The sequence below is a fragment of the Strongylocentrotus purpuratus genome, unplaced genomic scaffold (genome assembly GCF_000002235.5).
Source record: "Strongylocentrotus purpuratus isolate Spur 01 unplaced genomic scaffold, Spur_5.0 spur5_scaffold_3, whole genome shotgun sequence".
Taxonomy (NCBI): domain Eukaryota; kingdom Metazoa; phylum Echinodermata; class Echinoidea; order Camarodonta; family Strongylocentrotidae; genus Strongylocentrotus; species Strongylocentrotus purpuratus.
The window spans coordinates 25535818-25556055 of NW_022145609.1; the positions used below are offsets into that span (position 1 = coordinate 25535818).

Consider the following 20238-nt stretch of genomic DNA (forward strand, 5'->3'; position numbering starts at 1 on the left):
TTTGCAGTTTTCAGAGATTAAAGGTAATACAAAGTTTTGGTATGGGGTCATTAATTTGGTTCAAATGAACATATTGGACGCATGCGGTCCCACATTATTCAGTGATCGTTCTCGCGGTTGAAATCGAGTCTAAAGTTATGAAATTGTAAATAATAAACTCTTTATGTTGTATAGCTCCCTCTCAAGGTCAAGATATAAATTAAGCTATAAAACAATGTTTCTTGACTAAAATCTACCGATTAGTTGTTCCTGTTCGGAAATTATATATCACAACTACAAATTCTGAGATTTTCATGGTCGCAGCTACCATTGTACGGACGTAGGCGCTATTTGAAATTTATCAAAATTTACCGGGAGCACCGGTTAATTTTTATATTCAATTTTTCTCGAAAGCAGAAGTAGTTTAGGGGATAAATTTTCTAGTGCTTATAATACATCCACAGGGACTTCCAAATATATCAAAATTGTATAGAATCACTATCCACCCAATTTTCAAAATTTCCCAAAACTTTGTATTTCCTTTAAAGTTTTCCGAGTCGGGTGACTCTCAACAAAAGCAGGGGTATCCCAAACAAAAGTTGGGGTGCACGAAGGCCTCTTTAGTGGTCACGGTATTGGTGTCCACTCAGTCTTTGTGGTGTCTAAAATCACTTGTCTTGTTTGCGCCTTAAGTTACATAACGTTTAAACAACCATGTACGTCATGCAGGGTCTACAATGCTAATTATCTGGGGGGGGGGGGGGGTAATTGTCCTCGGGGGTTAATTTTCCGGGTGGGGGGCGGGGGGGGGGGGTCTGATAAGTTCAAATTATTTCATTCAGTTGATAATAATAATAGTATGTCGATAGTTAGAATGCAAACTGCATATATTAAGAGTAAATACCAGTTTTGGAAACGCCCCCTCTCCAAAAAAAAAAATCTTTAAGTGTTGCTAGGTAGGTCAAGCCATAATGTTTGTCTTACTTGGCAAAAATTAATGTATGCAGTTCGGATTCTGTCGATTGAATAATATTATATGCTTATCAGGTGAATGAAATAATTTGTATTGAGGCACTTCACAAAGACCTATGCATTAAATTTGGTTACATTACGAAAATGGCCTATTGGTGGATATAATTAGGATTAAAATATTTTGATTCTGCAACACTCGGTCTATCCCTTGTCTTGTTTTCGTCTTACGTTACGTAACATTCAAACAGCCATGTCAATATATAAGTTATGCAGGCTCCACAATGCTAATGTTTATCTTTAGGATATAACACCCAGAAAAGCTCATTGTAGACTGGAACTATAAAGTATTATAATCCTCTTCGATCACTTTCCCTTCCGGACAGTTGCTCGTAACACTTCGGAAAACATCTAGCGCCATATCATGTTCGTCACATGCGCAGAAGAATACTGAGAAACACGGGATGATTGTAGTCCACATTTAGCGAACTAATAATTTTCCACAATGTCTCTTTATAGATAGACGGATCGCCTATCATTTTTTCAATCATAATTGTCGGACGAAAATCTTGGTAAACTTGGCCGGTAGATGTTTGGTCCAGTGTGGAATGTAGACCGAAGCTGATGGTAGAGGCCTATAATATAGCTGCACTTGGCAGATCAAAAGTTGATTAAAACACGCAGTAGCCAGTACCTCGATTGTATCTCTCCAAACCCGGTCGTATGGTGAGATCATGGGATCTAAAAGCAAAGAAAATTTATTCCAAATGGAGGGACTGGAGTCTCGGAACAAAAAGAGGTAAGATTATACCTGCGGCTTGCTCGCGATGAACCTCTAGATATCACGAGGTCACGAGGTCAGTCTTAGCAAGTTCAATTGTATGAATAAGCAGTTTTGTGGATTGTTAGACGTGAGATTGTCATGAGTGGATGATGATAAAAAGCAAGATCGACCTCATGTACTCTGAGTACATGCCTCTGTTTTCAAGTTCATAATATGCTGCTGCGCATAATCTTGCAAACTATACATGGAGCCAACCAGCAGTGTAGATTGGTTGATATAAATGTTTAATATTTTTCAAATTATATGTACAGTTAGTAGACCAGCCAAGACGTGATTTCTATTTTTACTTTTGACGGCATTTCGGGGTGATGCAGGACATCTTTGCTAAAACTCTTGTAAAAATACTACATCGGGCTGGATGCCCCGCCAATTTATTTTAATACAAAAAAAATGTCTCCTTTTTTTGCTCAAAATTTGAAAGAATTTTTTTTAAACGAATATATATTATCTGATAAAGGCCTTTCAATTGATATGATAACTGTTTACTTTACATTTGAAAGTTGAATATGACACACATTATAAATGAGATATAAAAGTGTGACTGTGTGGCTGTCCATTGAAACAAATTTTCTTGATTAAACATATAATATATTGTTTGTTCCCTTTCTAATTACCCCTTCCCGCACAGGGTTCCTTTATTAACTAATCATTTTCACAAAAGATCGATACATTCACTATTCCATGATTTGTCATATAACTATTCTAACTATAAGAAGTTTTCTATTGTATTTCAGTAAACCTCACGGTTTCAGTCACATCCTACTACGAATGTAAACATACTGCAAGAGTGGCACATCCGGGTGGGGGTAAGGGGCACATGCTCGCCCGACCCTTTTTTTTCTTTTTGGCTTGTCACAGAATTTACTGACTTTTGTCCTCTTTTACACGTTGTGCAATAAAAAGGTCAAGTATCAAATGTGACTATGGAAATAAGAAAAGACTCAACAGATTATTACTCATTTTAAAGGTATACTCGGTATATCATGCATATTATTATACTTAGCATGTGACTAACCTTAGATAACTATACAATAATCACCTCATGGGAGCCTATAATCAGGGAGGGGGAAAGAAAGGAGTGGAAACTCTTGTAATTTATTTAGGCACACTGCCATACTTGTAGCTACTTGCTCCCTCTATATAGAAAACTTCCCCAATCGGTGCCTGTTGGTCCCCCATGATCCTCTTTTTCTTATGTTAAATGAGAGCTGAGTTAATGAGATAGCCACCTGTCACATTGACCTCGCTGGCTCGCTGTGTGGTCTAATCCCTTCTTGCCCAGTAGTGGTGACGGTCTTTAAACGCCTTCGTGATTACTAAAGCGTAACAATGGGATGTGTAACATTTCACTAGGCTTTGGAGTTCCATGCTCCGAGCCGCGCTTCTACTGCGGGGAATTTTGGAGACCAGGCGCCAGTTTCACATTTATTACAAAATATTAAATTACCGGCAAAATTTCAGTGTAAATTATAAACTTTATATGGGGATTATACTGGGAATAGTGCATCAAACAATTTTTTAAATTTAGAATTTCGCCTTTCCTATAATCTGTGTGCCAGAATTGGTAAAAGAAAAATCAGATCCTGACAAAAACTCAATATTTTAGGATAATGCGCTAATTTTTGTGCATGTTTTAATGTCCCATTATTGAATCCATGTTTTACAATCTTCGACAATTTTAAGTTTGCTAGTGTGTGTTTTCACGTGCTTTTTGTATTTTTGCAGTTGGAAAACAGGATGAAACTACACAAATTTGTGTTCGCTTGTTATACTCATTACACATTCAACAATTGATGAGAAATCATTTAAAGGGACAGCGAAAAGTTGCTGGGATATACCATTTTCTGATGTAGGAATTCTAAATCCTGAAATTTCATGCGCTCTTTTATCTCACTACCTGGTCACTGTTGCAGATTAGCGCATAACTTCGGCGGCTTGGAGCATGGGGTCAAAGGAAAGCGGCATTATTCCACTCCTTTCACCTCCCTGCTGTAATTGAAGACTATTCAAATGTCGCTTTTCATCATAAAAATATCAGTTACAAAGGTGATGAATAGAATAAAATATACTTTCATTCCAACGCTTTTAAGATTTTGTTGTTGATCCCCATGTAAGTAATCGTATACTTCACGTCAAAACGTAAACTCAAGACAAATATAGATAATTATCAAAACATTGTATCTCACCAGACTATGGGTCAAATTTGATTGTAAACAAAGTCAAAATGTTGTTTATTGTCTTTAAAATAACTAGAAAGAGGGCATGGACTTGATAACATTCACATTCTTGGTGATACGTGTAAATGTGACGTCAGATCTAGGGTCATGATTAATAACATAAGTAAGCATACTATTCTGGCATCGATCTGTCGATTGATTGATTGATTTATTTTTATTCGACAAGCTTCCAACATACAACAATATAGAATAATAACAGATCAAAAAAAGTCAGCTTGAACAGGATAACCCACGAAAGCTCGAGAGCTTATTTCCAGTGGGGTCCCTTACAGACATGTATAAAATTAATAACTTAAAATAGTAATAATTATTTACAGACAAATAATAAGAAAAATAAAAGAATTACTTATTAAAGATAATAATAATAACATCATTAAACTGATGATAGAAATGATAATAAGTACAAGAAGAAAAGGAAGAAGGAGAAGAAGAAAAAGAGGAGGAGGAAGAAGAGGAAAATAATGATAAATCTGTAGAATTTCTATAACGTACGAAAACATAAGTATATACAAAATGAAAAAGTATGAACCGGCAGGAGAATACAAATTTCAATCATATAAAATGTCATTTACTTCTCTTATCTGATTGTCAAGTATTAGGTATTCCTTTAATTTCCTCTTAAAATGAGCATAGTTTTCTATTTCCTTTACACCACTGGGAAGGGAATTAAATGTTTTATGGCATTGTAATAAACGTAAAAAATAAAGTCTTTGGAAGGGGGGAGTTTGTTTACTAATTCGGCAGCCACATTTGTGAAATGAGAATTGAATTCATCGGCGATGGCCATCTTATCATGACATAATTCCCCATCAATTTTAATGACAGATTCTTGTTCTTTTCGCTTCTTATTTTTTAATCCTAAGCTTTTTAGATTCTGCCAAAGCCTTTTCGAATCTCGTTTATTTTCTTCTATCTTGTTTTGTAATTAATCGAGTTTAGCCTTTTTCACCTCTCTTTGGACCATATTTCTTAATACTCTGTATCTTTTATAAAGCGTCTCATCTTTTGCTCTTTTCCTCAATTTTTTGTATACTATATTTCTCTCTTGAATTAGGGAAAGAATATCCTTAGTCACCCAAGTTTCTGATCTTTGTTTTATTCTAATCCGTTTCAGTGGCGCTATCATATTCAAATTTGAGATAAAAACATGTTAAAATACTGACAATGCCTCATTTATATCTGTATAGTCAGTTATTCCTGACCAATCAACAACAGATAGTTGAAGATTGAAAGACTCTTCTGTATATTTTTTCATGGATCTGATATCATTAGTCCTGTGATGACCTATAGCTAGTCTAATATTTTTCCGTGTACAGAAAGTAAAAGAATGGTCGCTAATACCTAGATCAATGACACCACTTTGACTTATTTTGTTTTCTTTGGTACAACCAACATGACCCAGTAGAGAAGAACATGTAGGTGTAACGTGTGTTGCCTCTTGAATGAGTTGACTAAACCCGTGAAGACTCAACAAGTCACTATATATTTTAGCCAGTGGTGATTTGTGAAGAAGACAAATATTCGTGTCTCCTAAAAGAATTATTTCGTCATCCTTCTTTAATGTATCAAGAATATTGGACAATTTCTCGATAAACAAATTGTTTTTCAGAGGTCGATACAGAACGCCAACAACAATTGGTTTTGATCTTGGTATTAGCAAATTTATCCACAGGGATTCCGTATCTCCAGTACTTATAGCATCCATAATTTCAAATGCAATATCATTTCTGATATAGAAACATACACCACCTCCAGAGCCAGAGGATCGATCATGGCGTATGATTTTATATCCGTCTATTTCAATTTCTTCATCATTTAAGGAATTGTTTAACCATGTTTCAGAAAAAGCAATAATAGACAGCCCTTTTCTTTTAAAAAGAATTCTAAGTTCCGATATCTTGTTTAGGATAGACCTCACATTAAGGTGTAACAAATGAAGACCTTTAACTTTAAACTTTTCTTGAAACTTTTGATAAAGATAAGTGTTTTCATCTCTGAGGTTTGGCTGAATTATTCTTGCTATCGCTTGCTTTTCAGGTGTAACGCGCGTTACCTTAAAATAGTTTTCTTTTAGTCTATCCTCACTTTGGCTTTTTTTCTCTAGACAATCGTCAGTAAATAATGAGTCACAAAAAGATGGCAGACAACATGTTAAACAATTCCACTTCTCATCAGGGCATTTATAATATAACCTGCGGTACTCTGAAAAACTGATAGCTTGACAATTAGTGTGAAACCATTTTTTACAATTAGAACACAGAAGGCCGTGTTGATTACATTTGACTGGCTTATCACAGTTTCCACAAGGGAACTTATATTTCCGACCGTCAACTATAATTTTCGGATCATCACTTGATTTTGTCAAACTTTCATTTAATTCAATACCCTTCTTACAAATTGAAGATATTGTCGTTAATATTTTTTATGGTTGGAAGGACAAACATTAGGAAAGAGCGCAACAGCTACATAGAATAGTAGAACAAGAACATGGAAGAATATTATACACTCACTAAAGTTAATCAGGATTTACCACCACCGATACATAATGGTTTGATCAATACTTAACTCTTGCTTCTCACAAATTTACTTAGTATATGAGTGCCCCCCCCCACGACTGAGCCCACGCTATCCCATTGCGCTGACATGAGGGGCACATCACATTTAAACACATCTTTGTTTATTTTCATGGTTATTCCCGTCTAGTCGTGATAAGGATGACGCTGGCATGTAGGAACATAACACCTTGAAACAGATATTTGTTTATTTTCATGTTCGTTCCCGTCTAGCCGTGATAATAAGGTTCAATCGGAGGAGGGGCGCGATCGTCGACCCCATGCCCCCTTTAGATCTGTCACCTCTCTCTTCTCGTACTTCTTGGAAAACACCACCTTCCACGGCCTGCCCCGAATCTTTGGCGCCCCTTTCTTTCTGGAGAAGTTATTTTGGGTGCTGGCGTTCCTCACATGCCTCGGTGTCTTCACGTATCAAGGTAAGGCCCCCGTTTAGACATGACACGTTAAACTAACGCGTATAAACATCAACGACAAAGAACACAAAATACGTGTAAATGTGTGGCAAATGGGGCAGAAGCAGCTATAAAAGAATATTATACGGATAAAAAAAAGTTGTAAATTTGATTTTTTTTTTTTTTTTTTTTTTTTTTTTGGGGGGGGGGGGGGGGGGTGTTTTTCGTAAGTCAAGAATGAATGTTCGATATTTAGAGATGTATATTATACATGGGCGTAAATCCTTACGTAATACCTAATGTTCAGGGGGGGGGGGATGAATGAATAGATCATCCCCTGAACAATAGGTATTACGTAAGGATTTACGCCTATGATATTATATATATATTTTCAGGAGGGGGGGGGGGTAATGTTTCTTGCAATCAATTGTAATTAATGTCTCGTTGGGCGGCTTTTGCCCGTCTTGTCCCCTTTAGAACTGCTACTTCATTTGGGAGAGAAAGGTAGCTGCGCCCAACAAAGGCTTTCAAGGTTTAATTAATTAATCCTGTAGTATGAAGCGCAATATGCTAATTTAAAATTGATTTCCTGAGAATACTATTACAACTAAATTCGACAAATCAATTCTAGGGCAATTTTATGACCCATCTGAATCCATTTCTCATAGATAAGAGATCATATTCGGATTACGAGAAACGTCTTTTTAAATGTTTGCGAATTTAACTAGCTGATGGACAGAGATATTGACATCGCCTTGAAAGGTGATTGTTGAGTCTCTGCGGCAATCTTTTGAAGCGGTTACCGCGTGAAATGCGAACGAGGCTTTAGCTATTAAGAATTTCTAATCAAGGTGAATAAGATAAGATATTGAAAGAATAATATGCATACCGACAGCTGCTTCGTAGTTGATGGAGAGTAGAAGACTTATTACAGCTGGTTATAGGGATGAGCGCAGGGGTTTTAAGCGAATAGGAAAAGAAAAATTATCCTACTTTCTGAATTTATCACAGAGTTAAAAGGGTACATGCCTGACTTTAAATTCACAAAACACCCCTCAAGCAAAAGAGGAAAGAAATAGAAGGGAGAGAAAGGGGGGGGGGCATTCTCGTGTTGATGCGTTGCCGACAAGGGTCTGCAACAGGAAAAACTTTCGAATGGGTGGTGTGCAGGGTTACACCCCATCGTACCATCTACCGGCTCCCTAGATAAGCGTTAAAGAATACTCTGGGAATTTGAACACATCAGGAGCATGGATTTGATAATGATTTGTGAACTATCAAATATTCAAAGTTTTCAAACTATATTGTACACCTGACTTGTATGAAATAGTAAACACAACAACAACCAACTTGTTGAGGGGGTGGGATGTAATGATTTGGTTAAAATGGCTTTAAGACCTTAGATATGGCGAAATATGCTAGATATAGCAGTATAGGCTTATGCAAAACACGGATACTCTTAGTTGTAGTAGTTAGCAGTAGTAGAAGTTGTAGCAACAGTAGCAGTTGTAGCAGCAGCAGCAGTATAGTAGTAGTAATAGTAGTAGTAGTAGTAGTAGTAGTAGTAGTAGAAGTAGTAGGGGAGGTTCTAGCAGAATTTTAATTTCATTTTAGGTGTGATTCGGGTTCTTGCATTCATTTCCTACACGTGCCTTGATTTTTTTTAAAATTCATTTATTTTAAAAATTTGTTTCTCTGGTGGAGGGGCTTGAATGTATCGTTATACAACCTTTTCGGTCCATCAAGATTTCACACTACAATTCCTCGTGGTAATGTTATATCACAACTATTGCTACCATCATCATCATCCCCATCATCATCTGTGTTATCATAATAGGTACCAAGATCGTCAAAGACTACATCTCCTACCCCTACTCGACTCGGACCGACATCATCACCGAGTCTTCGCTCGACTTCCCCGCCGTCACCATCTGCAATGTGAACATGATGAGGCGGTCGAAGCTCGTCGATACCAGGTTCGAAGACCTGATTGAACTAGATGGTGATGCAACAGGTTTGTCAGACTGGAGATGTTCTGGGCATCGTTTCACAAAACCGTCATCGGTATAAGCTCACGGACATCCCATTGAAACGCATGTACTATATGTCGGTGAACTTGTACTTGCGATGCCCTGGTAATCCGACATTACCACGGCGACAATGAATTGCTTAGCAGTACGGTCATAGAAACGATATTCTGGAAGAAATATGAGATTTATAAATTAATATTCTTTTACGAAGGTCTATGTGCTATGTCATGTTATAATGGAAATAATTGTTTTTCTATTCCATTTGAACATTCGAATAATTGTTAAAGTTTGATGTATCATTAAAAATAATCCGATTACCATTTACTCTTCTCTCTGTTTATGGTAACAAATATGACCTTGTAGAAAACATTGATTTTCAATGATGATTGTTTTCCATTTTATTTTGTCCTGAACACACAGGAGACACCGATGACTACTCATTTTGGTTCGACCAATCCTTCTACGAACGTTTGGGCTCCGAAAACGGGAATTCGAATTCGTCCGGAACTTCAGGTATAGATCTGTTCATCAGCTCATGTAAAAACAAAAAGAGTAATATAAATGAAATATATGAATAAAATCTAAATTGATAACTAGTCATGTGATAACGTTGTAAAAGATGCTGTCTGGAGACAACTGGGAAATGTTAAATATGTAACACTCATCAACATGTAACATACTTTGATTGGGAATTAACTATTGCCATATTAAAAGGGTTGATATTAGCCAGCTCTCTTGATCAGCCTGCTCGCAAACTCGAGAAGTAAGATGGAAAGTTGATTTTCAAGCAAAGAGAAGTCACCCCGAACAGAATTGCCTCCGTGTGCCTGTAATATCGCGGTTCATGGATTTATGAAAATTATGCGAAAACTATGGAAAAAATAGTTATCCATATTTTCATCTATTGAATCTGCCAGCCGCATCAAAGTTCCCCAAACGAATATCAGTCTTAGTCCGTCTATGCTATGATACCCTTCCGCGATTATTAACAAACAGTAAGAAAATTCACAGATTATTTTTCATATTTTAAGGATATTATTTTTAGCTTTAAGAGTAAGTGTTTTCATAAGTCTAAGTATTGTAAGTACAATTAAAATTAAATAAGTATGAGTACAAGATAGAGTATAGGTAAAAGTATGAGTATGAGTATAAGTTATATGTAAAAGGATAGGTATGAGTATAAGTATTTTCATATTTAGTTGATGTATTGTAAGTACAAGTATCAATATGAATATAAGTAGCAAGTACAACTTCAAGTATAGGTATGAGTATGGTTAGGGATATAAACAATTAGTATATGAGTATAAGTATAAGTAAAGTCTAAGTTTATGTGCGCCATCAACTCCTATTTCATTAAGGTGAATCCGATGGGACATCCAGTAACTCTCCAGAGACTTCATCTTCACCGGACGATTCACAAGCATCTGGACCACAAAATCTGAACGGAGAATTCGACTTCTTTGAGAGCTCCTGGGACGATAGTTCTTTTGACTTCAGCTTCTACGACACATGGGAAGGAATAACAGGTAGGTAGGTGTAAGAGTGGTAAATAATTGCAATATTCTAACATTAGAGTGTCTTTCGTACAACGTCACTGGAGAAAGGAAAGTATAATGGTAGTCTACCCTACCATTGGTAGACTAATCCGCTCCGATGGGCGATGCCACGGAGAATGTCCATGTTGGTCCGAGAAATGCATCTTACAACAGCAGAGTTGTGTTCCAGGCTATACGCATTTCACTATAATCATTCACTTACCACATACAGTCCATTGATTTGATTTTCATTTACAGATGAGAATGATTGGCAAGCCATTTATAATCAATCTCAGTCGCCCGATTTCTCGGACCTCAGGGCTCTCCTCAACCCGACACAAGCCGAACTCCAGGAATACGGACACCAAGCTGAAGATTTCATCCTTCAGTGTAGCTTTGACCAACGCGCCTGCAGTTACAGGTAAGTTTGAGTGAAAACAGACCATTATTAATGATACAAATTGAGAAAAACTGATCCGATCGATTCCTAACTATTTTATTACAATTTAATTCGTTTTAGGTGAATGTAAATCGACACGGAGCTATGAATTGGCTATAATAATATACCATCCCGGACATTTAAGTGCTGAAAGATTGTTGAAAGCCTGTCTTGTGTCTTATTTTCATGAAAAAACGATTGGGAAAATTCAAAAATAGTTGAGAGAATTTATTGTCAGAGAGTGTTTGACCAGTGACGCCTTCAAACAAAACCATAAATATCTTTGTGGTTTGGGAATTTGTTCAGGGTTCTTGCATGCTAGAGGGTTAGTACAGTTGAATGAATATGATAAGTAACATTTCATACACAAATTACGCAGTTTTTTCATCGCCTTCAATAATGTTACCGAGTCACTTTAAATGCCAAGTCAATCCAGGAAAAAAAATCAGATTCAGATTTGAAACATGATTTGCTTCCTTCTAATGGTATATAGAATATTAAATCAACGTTAACATTCAAATAACATAGAGGTGTCGATATTTCCTGAAGAGCATGAGGCTTGTGACGAGGTCTTCATAACGATACATAAATATATACAATTCTGAGGGAAGAAAAGAAATGATCAGTATTTTTTTACTTGATTAAGGCGGTTCAAATCAATAATAGACGGTTCTCTAGAACCGACCTGATTCCAGCCAAGCGCTAATTTGGGTAAAGAAAGAAAACCCGACTTATATATTTTTCCCCTTCCGCAAGGTGTTTGTATTTACCAAACAAATTCGACACATTCGATCATATATATCCACAAATAATATACAAAGGATGAAACATATTATATACAATGGCTTAACAATGATCATGATCATCATGGCCCAAAAATTTGGGGCAGAGACAACCATGATTTATATAATGGATATTCCTATACATCTGATATTAGAGATGCAGAGTGAATTATGTGATCATTTGTTAGGATTTATGGTTATTTTCAACAGAAATTTCACGACGTTTCAGCACAGCGAGTACGGAAATTGTTTTACTTTTAATGGAAGGACATTAGAGGAACCTTTCAATAAGACAAGGAGAACAGGCAGGACTGGGGCAAACTATGGTATGTACCGGATTTCAATCTGGTCCATAAGGTTCATAAGACGGTTCATCTTTATTGCCCATGCTTTTAGCGATGGAGATTGGTGATACATGTACTTATATGGTATGGATAGATAGAAAGACCTATATACAAAAGAGACAAATTCAAGTGGGATATACAGTAGACATGTCATATATAAAAACAACAGCAACATGTATACAAAGTAAAATGCAACAAGGTTAGTTTTACAGGAATCAATAATACATCGTATTATCATTTTTGATATTCATTTTTATTATTATTATTATTAGTTGTAGTATTATTATTATTATTATTATTATTATTATTATTATTATTATTATTATTATTATTATTATTATAATTATTATTATTCTCATCATTATAAGATTGATTGATTGATTGATTTAGCTTTTTATTTATTGAGCTATCTATATGACTGTTACTGTTATTATTATTTGCTTTTGCGATTATTATTATCATTATTACTATTATAATTATTATTAATAATATTATTATCAATATGATGATGAGGGTGATGATGTTGATGAAGATCTTAGGCTGTTGATTCAGGGTGTATGATGTATTCTTTCAGGTTTGCAGTTAACGCTCTTCGTAGAGCAGCCTGAGCATGTAGGACTCCTGACAGCTGAGTCAGGTGTGAAGGTATCCATCCACGCCCAGACTGAACAACCCTTCCCAGAAGATGATGGGCTTACCGCCTCCACCGGTCAGAAAACAGCCATCGGTGTCAGGAAGGTGGACGGATTTTTTTTCCAAAGAAAAATTGTATTCAATCATTCTTGAGCAAAAACAAAACAATATATTTGAACAAAGTACATGTTGTGACATATCGGTAAAACAAACATTGTTTCATCAGTTGCACATGAACCCATTTATCAAGTAATACAACGAATTTATTGCGTTTGGTAGAAAGAACCCGCTCAACTTTATACCAACGTTTAAGCATCTTCTTAAAAGAATTGAAAGATAGCCGTTCTATTTTGTATTTCGCAGAGAATATATAGTGTTTTGCATATAAAATTACAAAATTAAAGATAGATTCCGTACCATCTGGGAAACCGAACAAAAAGCAATTTTTTATTCAAAAGCAGTTCAATGTTTTGAAAAGAGCTTTGGCAGTCTTGAATGAATTGATGCGTAACACGGTGTTCACATATCTGTTAGCAAAGTGTTCAAAATCAACTTTATGATTACAATAAGATGGATACATTTGTACACTATCATGTTCAAAGACCATCAAACTGCACACAAAATGTGTGAAAGTGTTTTTTTTTACAAGGTGAACTTTATCAAAGTATCACAATTATCTTCTCCTGGTTTACGCTGTGTATGAAAACGTTTTCAGTCCGACCGTGAAAGTTTCATCTGATCCAATCCAATCCCATTTGGGATTTCGTAGAGCGCCAATATAGAGTTGCCTAATCAAGGCTCTTCGTTATTATTTTTTTTTTGCTGCACTATCATAATCATATCTAATTTTTAATTTGTTGCAATGAAAATGCTTGTAGTTTTAGTGCCTATCTTTTGACATAGTTCTGTAACAATAACTCGTAATACTCTAAATTGTCCTGTACTTCTGATTGATGAAGATGATGATGACCGTACATTCCGAATCACTTTTGGGGTCACAACCCATTTGAAGATCAGGTGGGAGGGGGGGGGGGGGAGGTACGTGGTCTTCGGTTTTGCGTCCCGTAGATGCCTTGGTTTACTGCCATGCATAATAACTTTTCTCTCAACCAAAACGATGGTTAAAATTTAACGAGTTTAGTTATGATATAGATCTACTTTCTTATTCTGTTGTCTATCGTTTATCACCATCTTCTCTATCATCTAAACCCACGGTTTCTTTTTATCCTAAAAGAAATGCGTCTTTGATGACCAATTTGATTCACTCTTAATATTTTTTGTTTCGTTTGCAGCTCAACATCACGCGGCTCGGCGGTCTTTATGGTGAAGAATGCACAAAAACCGGAGAAGGCACCAACTTCAGCTCGGAGACGTCCTCCTACACGGTCAACGCCTGCCTGAAGCAATGTCTGCAGGATACTCTACGCAAATCATGTGGTTGCATTACAGACATCAGGTTTGGCAACTACACGCAGTGCAGCTCTCTTAATCCAACACAAGGTATATCCGCGGGGATTAACAGAAATTCTACCGAATTCTACTAAAAGTTTTAATCCGCTGCTGGGTTGAGTGTTTTTTTTTAAATTCTTCATGGTCGGGTTTAATCTAGTGGAATACGGAACATAATAGGGTCTATACATTTCGTATTTCTAAGCTGTAAATTAGTCATTAAAACCAAAAAACTCAGGACTGGTTATAGGATTGAAACACAAGTAATAGATTGAAAAATAATTCTAGAGTCCGTGAGATATAAATGCTTAATATCACTAATGTAACTACGATTTTCGGAAAGTAGAGGGAACTTTTACTTTGGGAAGGATAAATCTTTTTTACGTAGTTATTTCTCAAACCATGTCTTGCGCTAGATAAATCTCTCTCTGTTTGGCTATACCAGTGGTGTATCAAGAAATTGACAGACTGGTAAGCTAAAACAATGATTTTATTTTTTTAATTTTTTTTAAAAATCTGGGTGTCAACCTATGTCGGATATGCCGTATATTGGGATACATGTCATCGTTGGTCACCATAATTTTGTTTAAAGGTAAATACATTTATTTTGTATCCATTTTTCTAACACGACTTGCAAAAACAACATCAACAACAACAACACCACCACCAACATAACAAAAATCCGTCGTGAAATTTGCAATATCTTTGTCTTTTTCCCCCTTCACAACAGAAAGGTGTCGTCAGCTTGTGGAATATCTTTACCACTCTAGTAACTTGGAGTGTACTTGTCCAATATCATGCAGGTAAGCATGAGATATCGTGGTATAGTGGTTCACTTGACTCTCATTCCAAGGGTCAAGGGTTCGAATCCTAGCCCGGCACTAACGTCCTTAGACATTAATCTATATTTACTCTCCATCGAAGTACCTGGAAATTGCTGGGGTTATTATAAATGCAGGGCCCTCGGGAAGAACAGCGGTGATGCTGATGAAAATCCCCCGGGTAAACAAAATAATGTAATGTTATTATAAATGTTCAGATTATTGGTCTGCGATAATGTTAAAAGATAATTAATCAATTCTTACCAATGGATATCGACAATCGACAATATCATATGGATCAAGGGGGCCAAACGACCGCAACCCCGATAGAGAATAATACTGAAAGGGGGAGGATGAAAAGGAACGGAAGAATAGGGGGGGGGGGAACTACCCCTTTTTTAATCGCTTTAGTGAGAAATCATTCAGAGGTTTTAATATTCCTTATTTATAAATTGTTTAGTGAGGAGTCATTCAGACGAACCGTGTCAGCATCGCTATGGCCATCGACAAGATATGAGGTAACACTACATTTTCTCATAATCTAAAATATTGCATTAGTACAGTCTTGAATACAAACTTTGATGCAAGGGACATCATTGAGGGAGGGGGAAGGAGGAAGGTCGCTGGACTATTTGTAATGGAAGAGGGAGTGTGAGACCATATTTCCCCAGTTTTATTTTCTTCAGATTTTTAAATATGATGGGGTTTAAAAAAAAAAAAAATCCCTTTTTCATAATTTATCAACATTTGTTATTTCTAACTAGGAAAAAGAAAGAAAGACCGAAACATTATTGAAACAATGCAGGTCGTCAATTTTTGAGACTTTTGCCGACCAGGATAGCACATTCATAGATTTGCCCACCTATACCCCACATCAACTAGATCTAGGGAGGTAATTTTGTCGAAATAATTGTCCTGGCATGTATATATCCTATTTGACATGGTCCTGGGGAAGTTTTCCGTAGTTAGCTGTCCTGGGGGGGGGGGGTGTTTCACAAAGATTCTAAGTCGAATTTAATTTAAGTTGGACTTAAACATTATGGAAGAGCCATTTGTAGCCTTAAAATAAAATATGTTCAAAAGCAAAAATTCAAGTATTTTGGACTTTTCATAAATTCCACATCAAGAACATGAACTATCCTTGATAATAGAAAGCATTAATGATTTGAATCAACATTTTATGCCTTTTACAATAACTTTTACCAAATATTTTAAAAGATGCTAACGGCTTTCCATAATTGTTAAGTCAAACTTATAGGATCTTTGTGAAACACCCCCCCCCCAGATCCTTTTATCTTTTAAAGATAAAAATGTGTTCTGGTTATGCGATTGCATTGTGAAAGAAAAGGTGTGGAATGGATCAGAAAAAGTTAATGATATAGCATGTTAGTATTGGTGTGTACTGCAAGGTTCTGGAGTCATACAAATCATAATCAATTTGGCCCAGTCTTGGTAAAGTAACAAGCACTGTACACAGAAAGATGTATATGGGACTACACAAATGGTGTTGGGGTTACTTACCTTGATTTCCTTATAGTTCTATGCTCATTACTCAGCCAGTATGAATTTTCTACCAAAATTATTAGGCAGATTACATTTATTTGTAATCTTGAACATTCAGCGTAAGTTTCGTTTGATTTCTGTGAGAATTCATTTTCTTTTTTTAAAACCTGAACTCAAGTTTATCTTTAATGATGACATTATATAAGTATTTCCTGTCTGTCATCTGTTCGGCCATTAGGTACACCTTGCCAAGCAGCTAGTGAGCATCAACAGCAAGATAGAAAGGATCATCGCAGATGTGGAGAAAACCAGGTAGGCTTATTAATACTCAGTGTGTGGGTGTGGGATGAGTGTGTGTTGGTGCATGCTTGTGTGTGTTTGTCGGGTATGTGGGAGCCTGGGAGGATGTGTGTGTATGTGTGTGTAGGGTGGATGAGTGGGTGTGTGGGTGTGCGTGTGGATGCGTTTTTGTTAAGATGCGTGTGTGCGATTGTGTGTGTGTGTTTGTGTATGTGTACTGAAATACAAAATACAGATGTACAGAAAATGCAAAATAATAATAATGATAGTGATGATGATGATGATGCTAATAATGACGGATGCTAATAATGATGATAATAATGATACTTGTGATATTAAAAATGCTAGTAATACAAAATATTTAGATTGCCTTTGGATTTGTTGAATGTTATTACAATAATTATATTGATGCTGATAAGCGTACTTAATACAAAACGGTGTGTACCCCACATGATCCAATGTTTATTGTTTAAACTGTTACACTAGTCAAAACTCTAACATATGAACCCACATTTTTAGTCATCACTAACTCTAACCATAAAAAACCCTCTTACAAAAACAAATCGCATCTTTACTAAACCTATCCCAATATCTTGGAGGAAACAAAAGCGGAGCAAATGTCCGATTCAAAGTAGAAAGTTCATTGAATTTAACTGTGCCTGAATAGAAAAATAAAGTAAATTAATGCATCTTAACGTTTTTTAAAGAAAAAGCATGACTAATCTCACATTTTTCCTGTTTCCATTTCAGGCAAAATGTCGTAAATCTGGTGGTGTTTTTCGAGCAGCTTAACTATGAGCTAAATCAACAGTTGGCCGTTTACACTGTAAGAACTCAAATTCGTAAATAACCAATTTAATATCGATTAAATCTAAATCGATATTGATTTAATTCATCTTTTAAAACAAATCAGAAGTAATTTATTGATGAGTGTATCGAGAGTGAGGAAATAATCTACATGTACCTACTGAAGGGACTTTAAAAAAATGGCATCTTCACCGTCAAACTTGCCCGTGGTTGATTTAATAAATATTGATCATCTATATATATGAATGTGTAATCATATAGAGTGCTATAAAACACAGGGGATGCATCATTGAAAAATAGATTTTATTCTCTGTCCTTTGAAGCTTCCAACATTTTATAAACAATTTTTTCGAACTCTTTGCAGGAAGTTTGACTTTCTTAAATAAATTGCTTGCAATACAGGTGGAGAGTCTTCTTGGGAGCGTGGGAGGTCTACTCGGTCTGTACCTCGGACTATCCTTCATGTCCATCGGAGAGATAATAGTCCTCCTTCTCGGCTTCCTTAAAATATTTGGCGGGAAAACCCTGTGCTCGTCCTGCAGATCCAAAAGCGAAGCAGACGACAAATACAGTGACAGGTCCAAATCACAATCTACTCAGAAAGCGTCGGACATGAACGATTACGATGAAGGAACTCGTCGAGCTCCGTGGTATCGTTCTTTGGTGGCGCTAGCTACACTGTTTGTATTTGCCTCGATGGTAGTCGTCGTCGCTCTCGTCATGCTGTTCGAACTCGGTGTCATCAGTATAAATTTGTGATACTGCACATAGCAGCAAATAATGGTATTTTGGTTAAAGTAGAGAAATGGAATGAGTGGGCCAAAGGTGGCGAGGCCCGTTGTATTCACTAACCGAAGGATATGGTGAAAAATATAAATGATTCTATTAAATTCTTACTGGAAAGTGTGTAGCAATGAAGCAAGAACAAACAAAGCAGAGTTAAGAAATTTGGAAATGTTTGGAATTTTGAACAAGTGAGAAGACTATTGATATCATATCAGAATACGTAAGGTTTTTTTCTTCATATTCAAGAGAAATAAACAAAGGTCTAATATGCATTTTACGAGTGAATTTTATCAACACTTTTATTCTTCAAGGGATATTTTAGTGCCTTTGGGGCTTCGAAAAGAATAGTTTGGTAGACAGTATATATCCTTTTAAACTGTTTAGAAAAAAACATTTTATAAATATATATAAGTAGGCTTGATTCGTAACATTATATCCGAACAAGTAGCTAGTAAAGAATAGATCCCTGAAATGTATTGAGTAAGGCTGAAAGGAATGTATTCTACAAGTGAATGCTATCAACATTTTTATCCTGCAAGGTATGTTTTAAGTGCTTTGGGGGCCTCGACAAGAAATGTGTGGTAGTATTGTCGGAAGACAGAAATGCCCTTTCAGAAAATAGGAACTATTTGATTCGTAGACAGTCGATCGGAATATTTAGATGCTCAGAGTTGTGTTATAAGGTATGAGACAAGTTGACCCTTTGTCTCCCTATCTATTTTTACTCTGCATTTAAATTCTTGCTCGCGCAATTCGCAGCGATTCGGATATTCATGGGGTTCCCTTTGATGATATTCACGTTAAACAAATTCTTTATGCAGATGACATGTCGCTGTCTATTCAAGATATTTAATCTTTTAATAGACTACAAACATTATTTACTAGCTTTGCTGATGTGTCTGGATTGAAGATAAATAGAGACAAAACCTTTGTATTATTGTTAGGTCCAAACGCGGATAAAATGCAACAGTAAATGGATTCCATTTGGTAGGATAGTTCACATTGTAAATATATTAGGTATACACTTTACGTAGTAGACGTGGAAGCCAGGAAAGAATTAATTACAAAGAAATCTTAAATAAAAATAAAAAGATGCTTATGTGATGGAAACAAAGAGATTTGACTTTGATGGTGGAAAATTCAACTAATTAAGACTTTTGTTCTATCAAAATTAGTTTATGTATCCTCACTCACACCAGTACCGCCTTGGGCATACCGTGAAACTGAAATGTTAACATTAGATTTTGTTATGGAATGGAAAAGATACAATCAAACAGAGTACTAAGGTTTTAGATTACGATAAGGGAGGTCTTAAATTGAAAGATTTTCAATTATCTATTTGAATACAATACAGTGGGAAAGCTTGGGAAGATTTGGGTATGGAACGGGAAGGGTGGATAGGTAAGATTGTAATAATGATAATAATAATAACAATATTTATATACCTCACTAAAGAAATCCAGCCATCTGATTGGTCGAAATTGGAGTCGTGATTTTAGCCATTCCCGTAAAGAAAAGAAAATGCCAATACCGGTTAATAGTCCAAGAGTAGATCCCTCGTGCTCATCGTGTTTGTTAATTCTTTTAAAGAACGCCATCAATAATTTACGTGGTACATGTATTATATATGAAAATTCAAAAGACAAGAAGATGTTATTTTCCCCATTTTTGTTGTTGTTAACGCTTTATATACGACACAAATAATCTTCCTACGTGATAGATATACCAAACACTTATTTAATTGTTTCAAGTGCAAGATTGTACACCGGTGTTAAGAGGGTTTTCATGGAGCAAATGAAGACCGGAAATGGGTAT

At 36.0% G+C, this 20238-nt stretch overlaps 1 protein-coding gene across 1 annotated transcript; it reads left to right on the top strand.

Moving 5' to 3' along the window:
• Positions 1-1342: 1342 nt before the first annotated feature.
• Positions 1343-19789, top strand: LOC594671 (amiloride-sensitive sodium channel subunit alpha). Its single transcript, XM_030996852.1, has 14 exons — positions 1343-1747; positions 6816-7018; positions 8832-9008; positions 9445-9537; positions 10383-10550; positions 10818-10980; positions 11991-12106; positions 12699-12862; positions 14050-14257; positions 14937-15009; positions 15488-15545; positions 16769-16842; positions 17581-17656; positions 18040-19789. The coding sequence occupies exons 1-14, from the start codon at positions 1683-1685 to the stop codon at positions 18394-18396; spliced, it is 1995 nt and encodes a 664-aa protein (XP_030852712.1). The 5' UTR covers positions 1343-1682; the 3' UTR covers positions 18397-19789.
• The last annotated feature ends 449 nt before the right edge of the window (positions 19790-20238 follow it).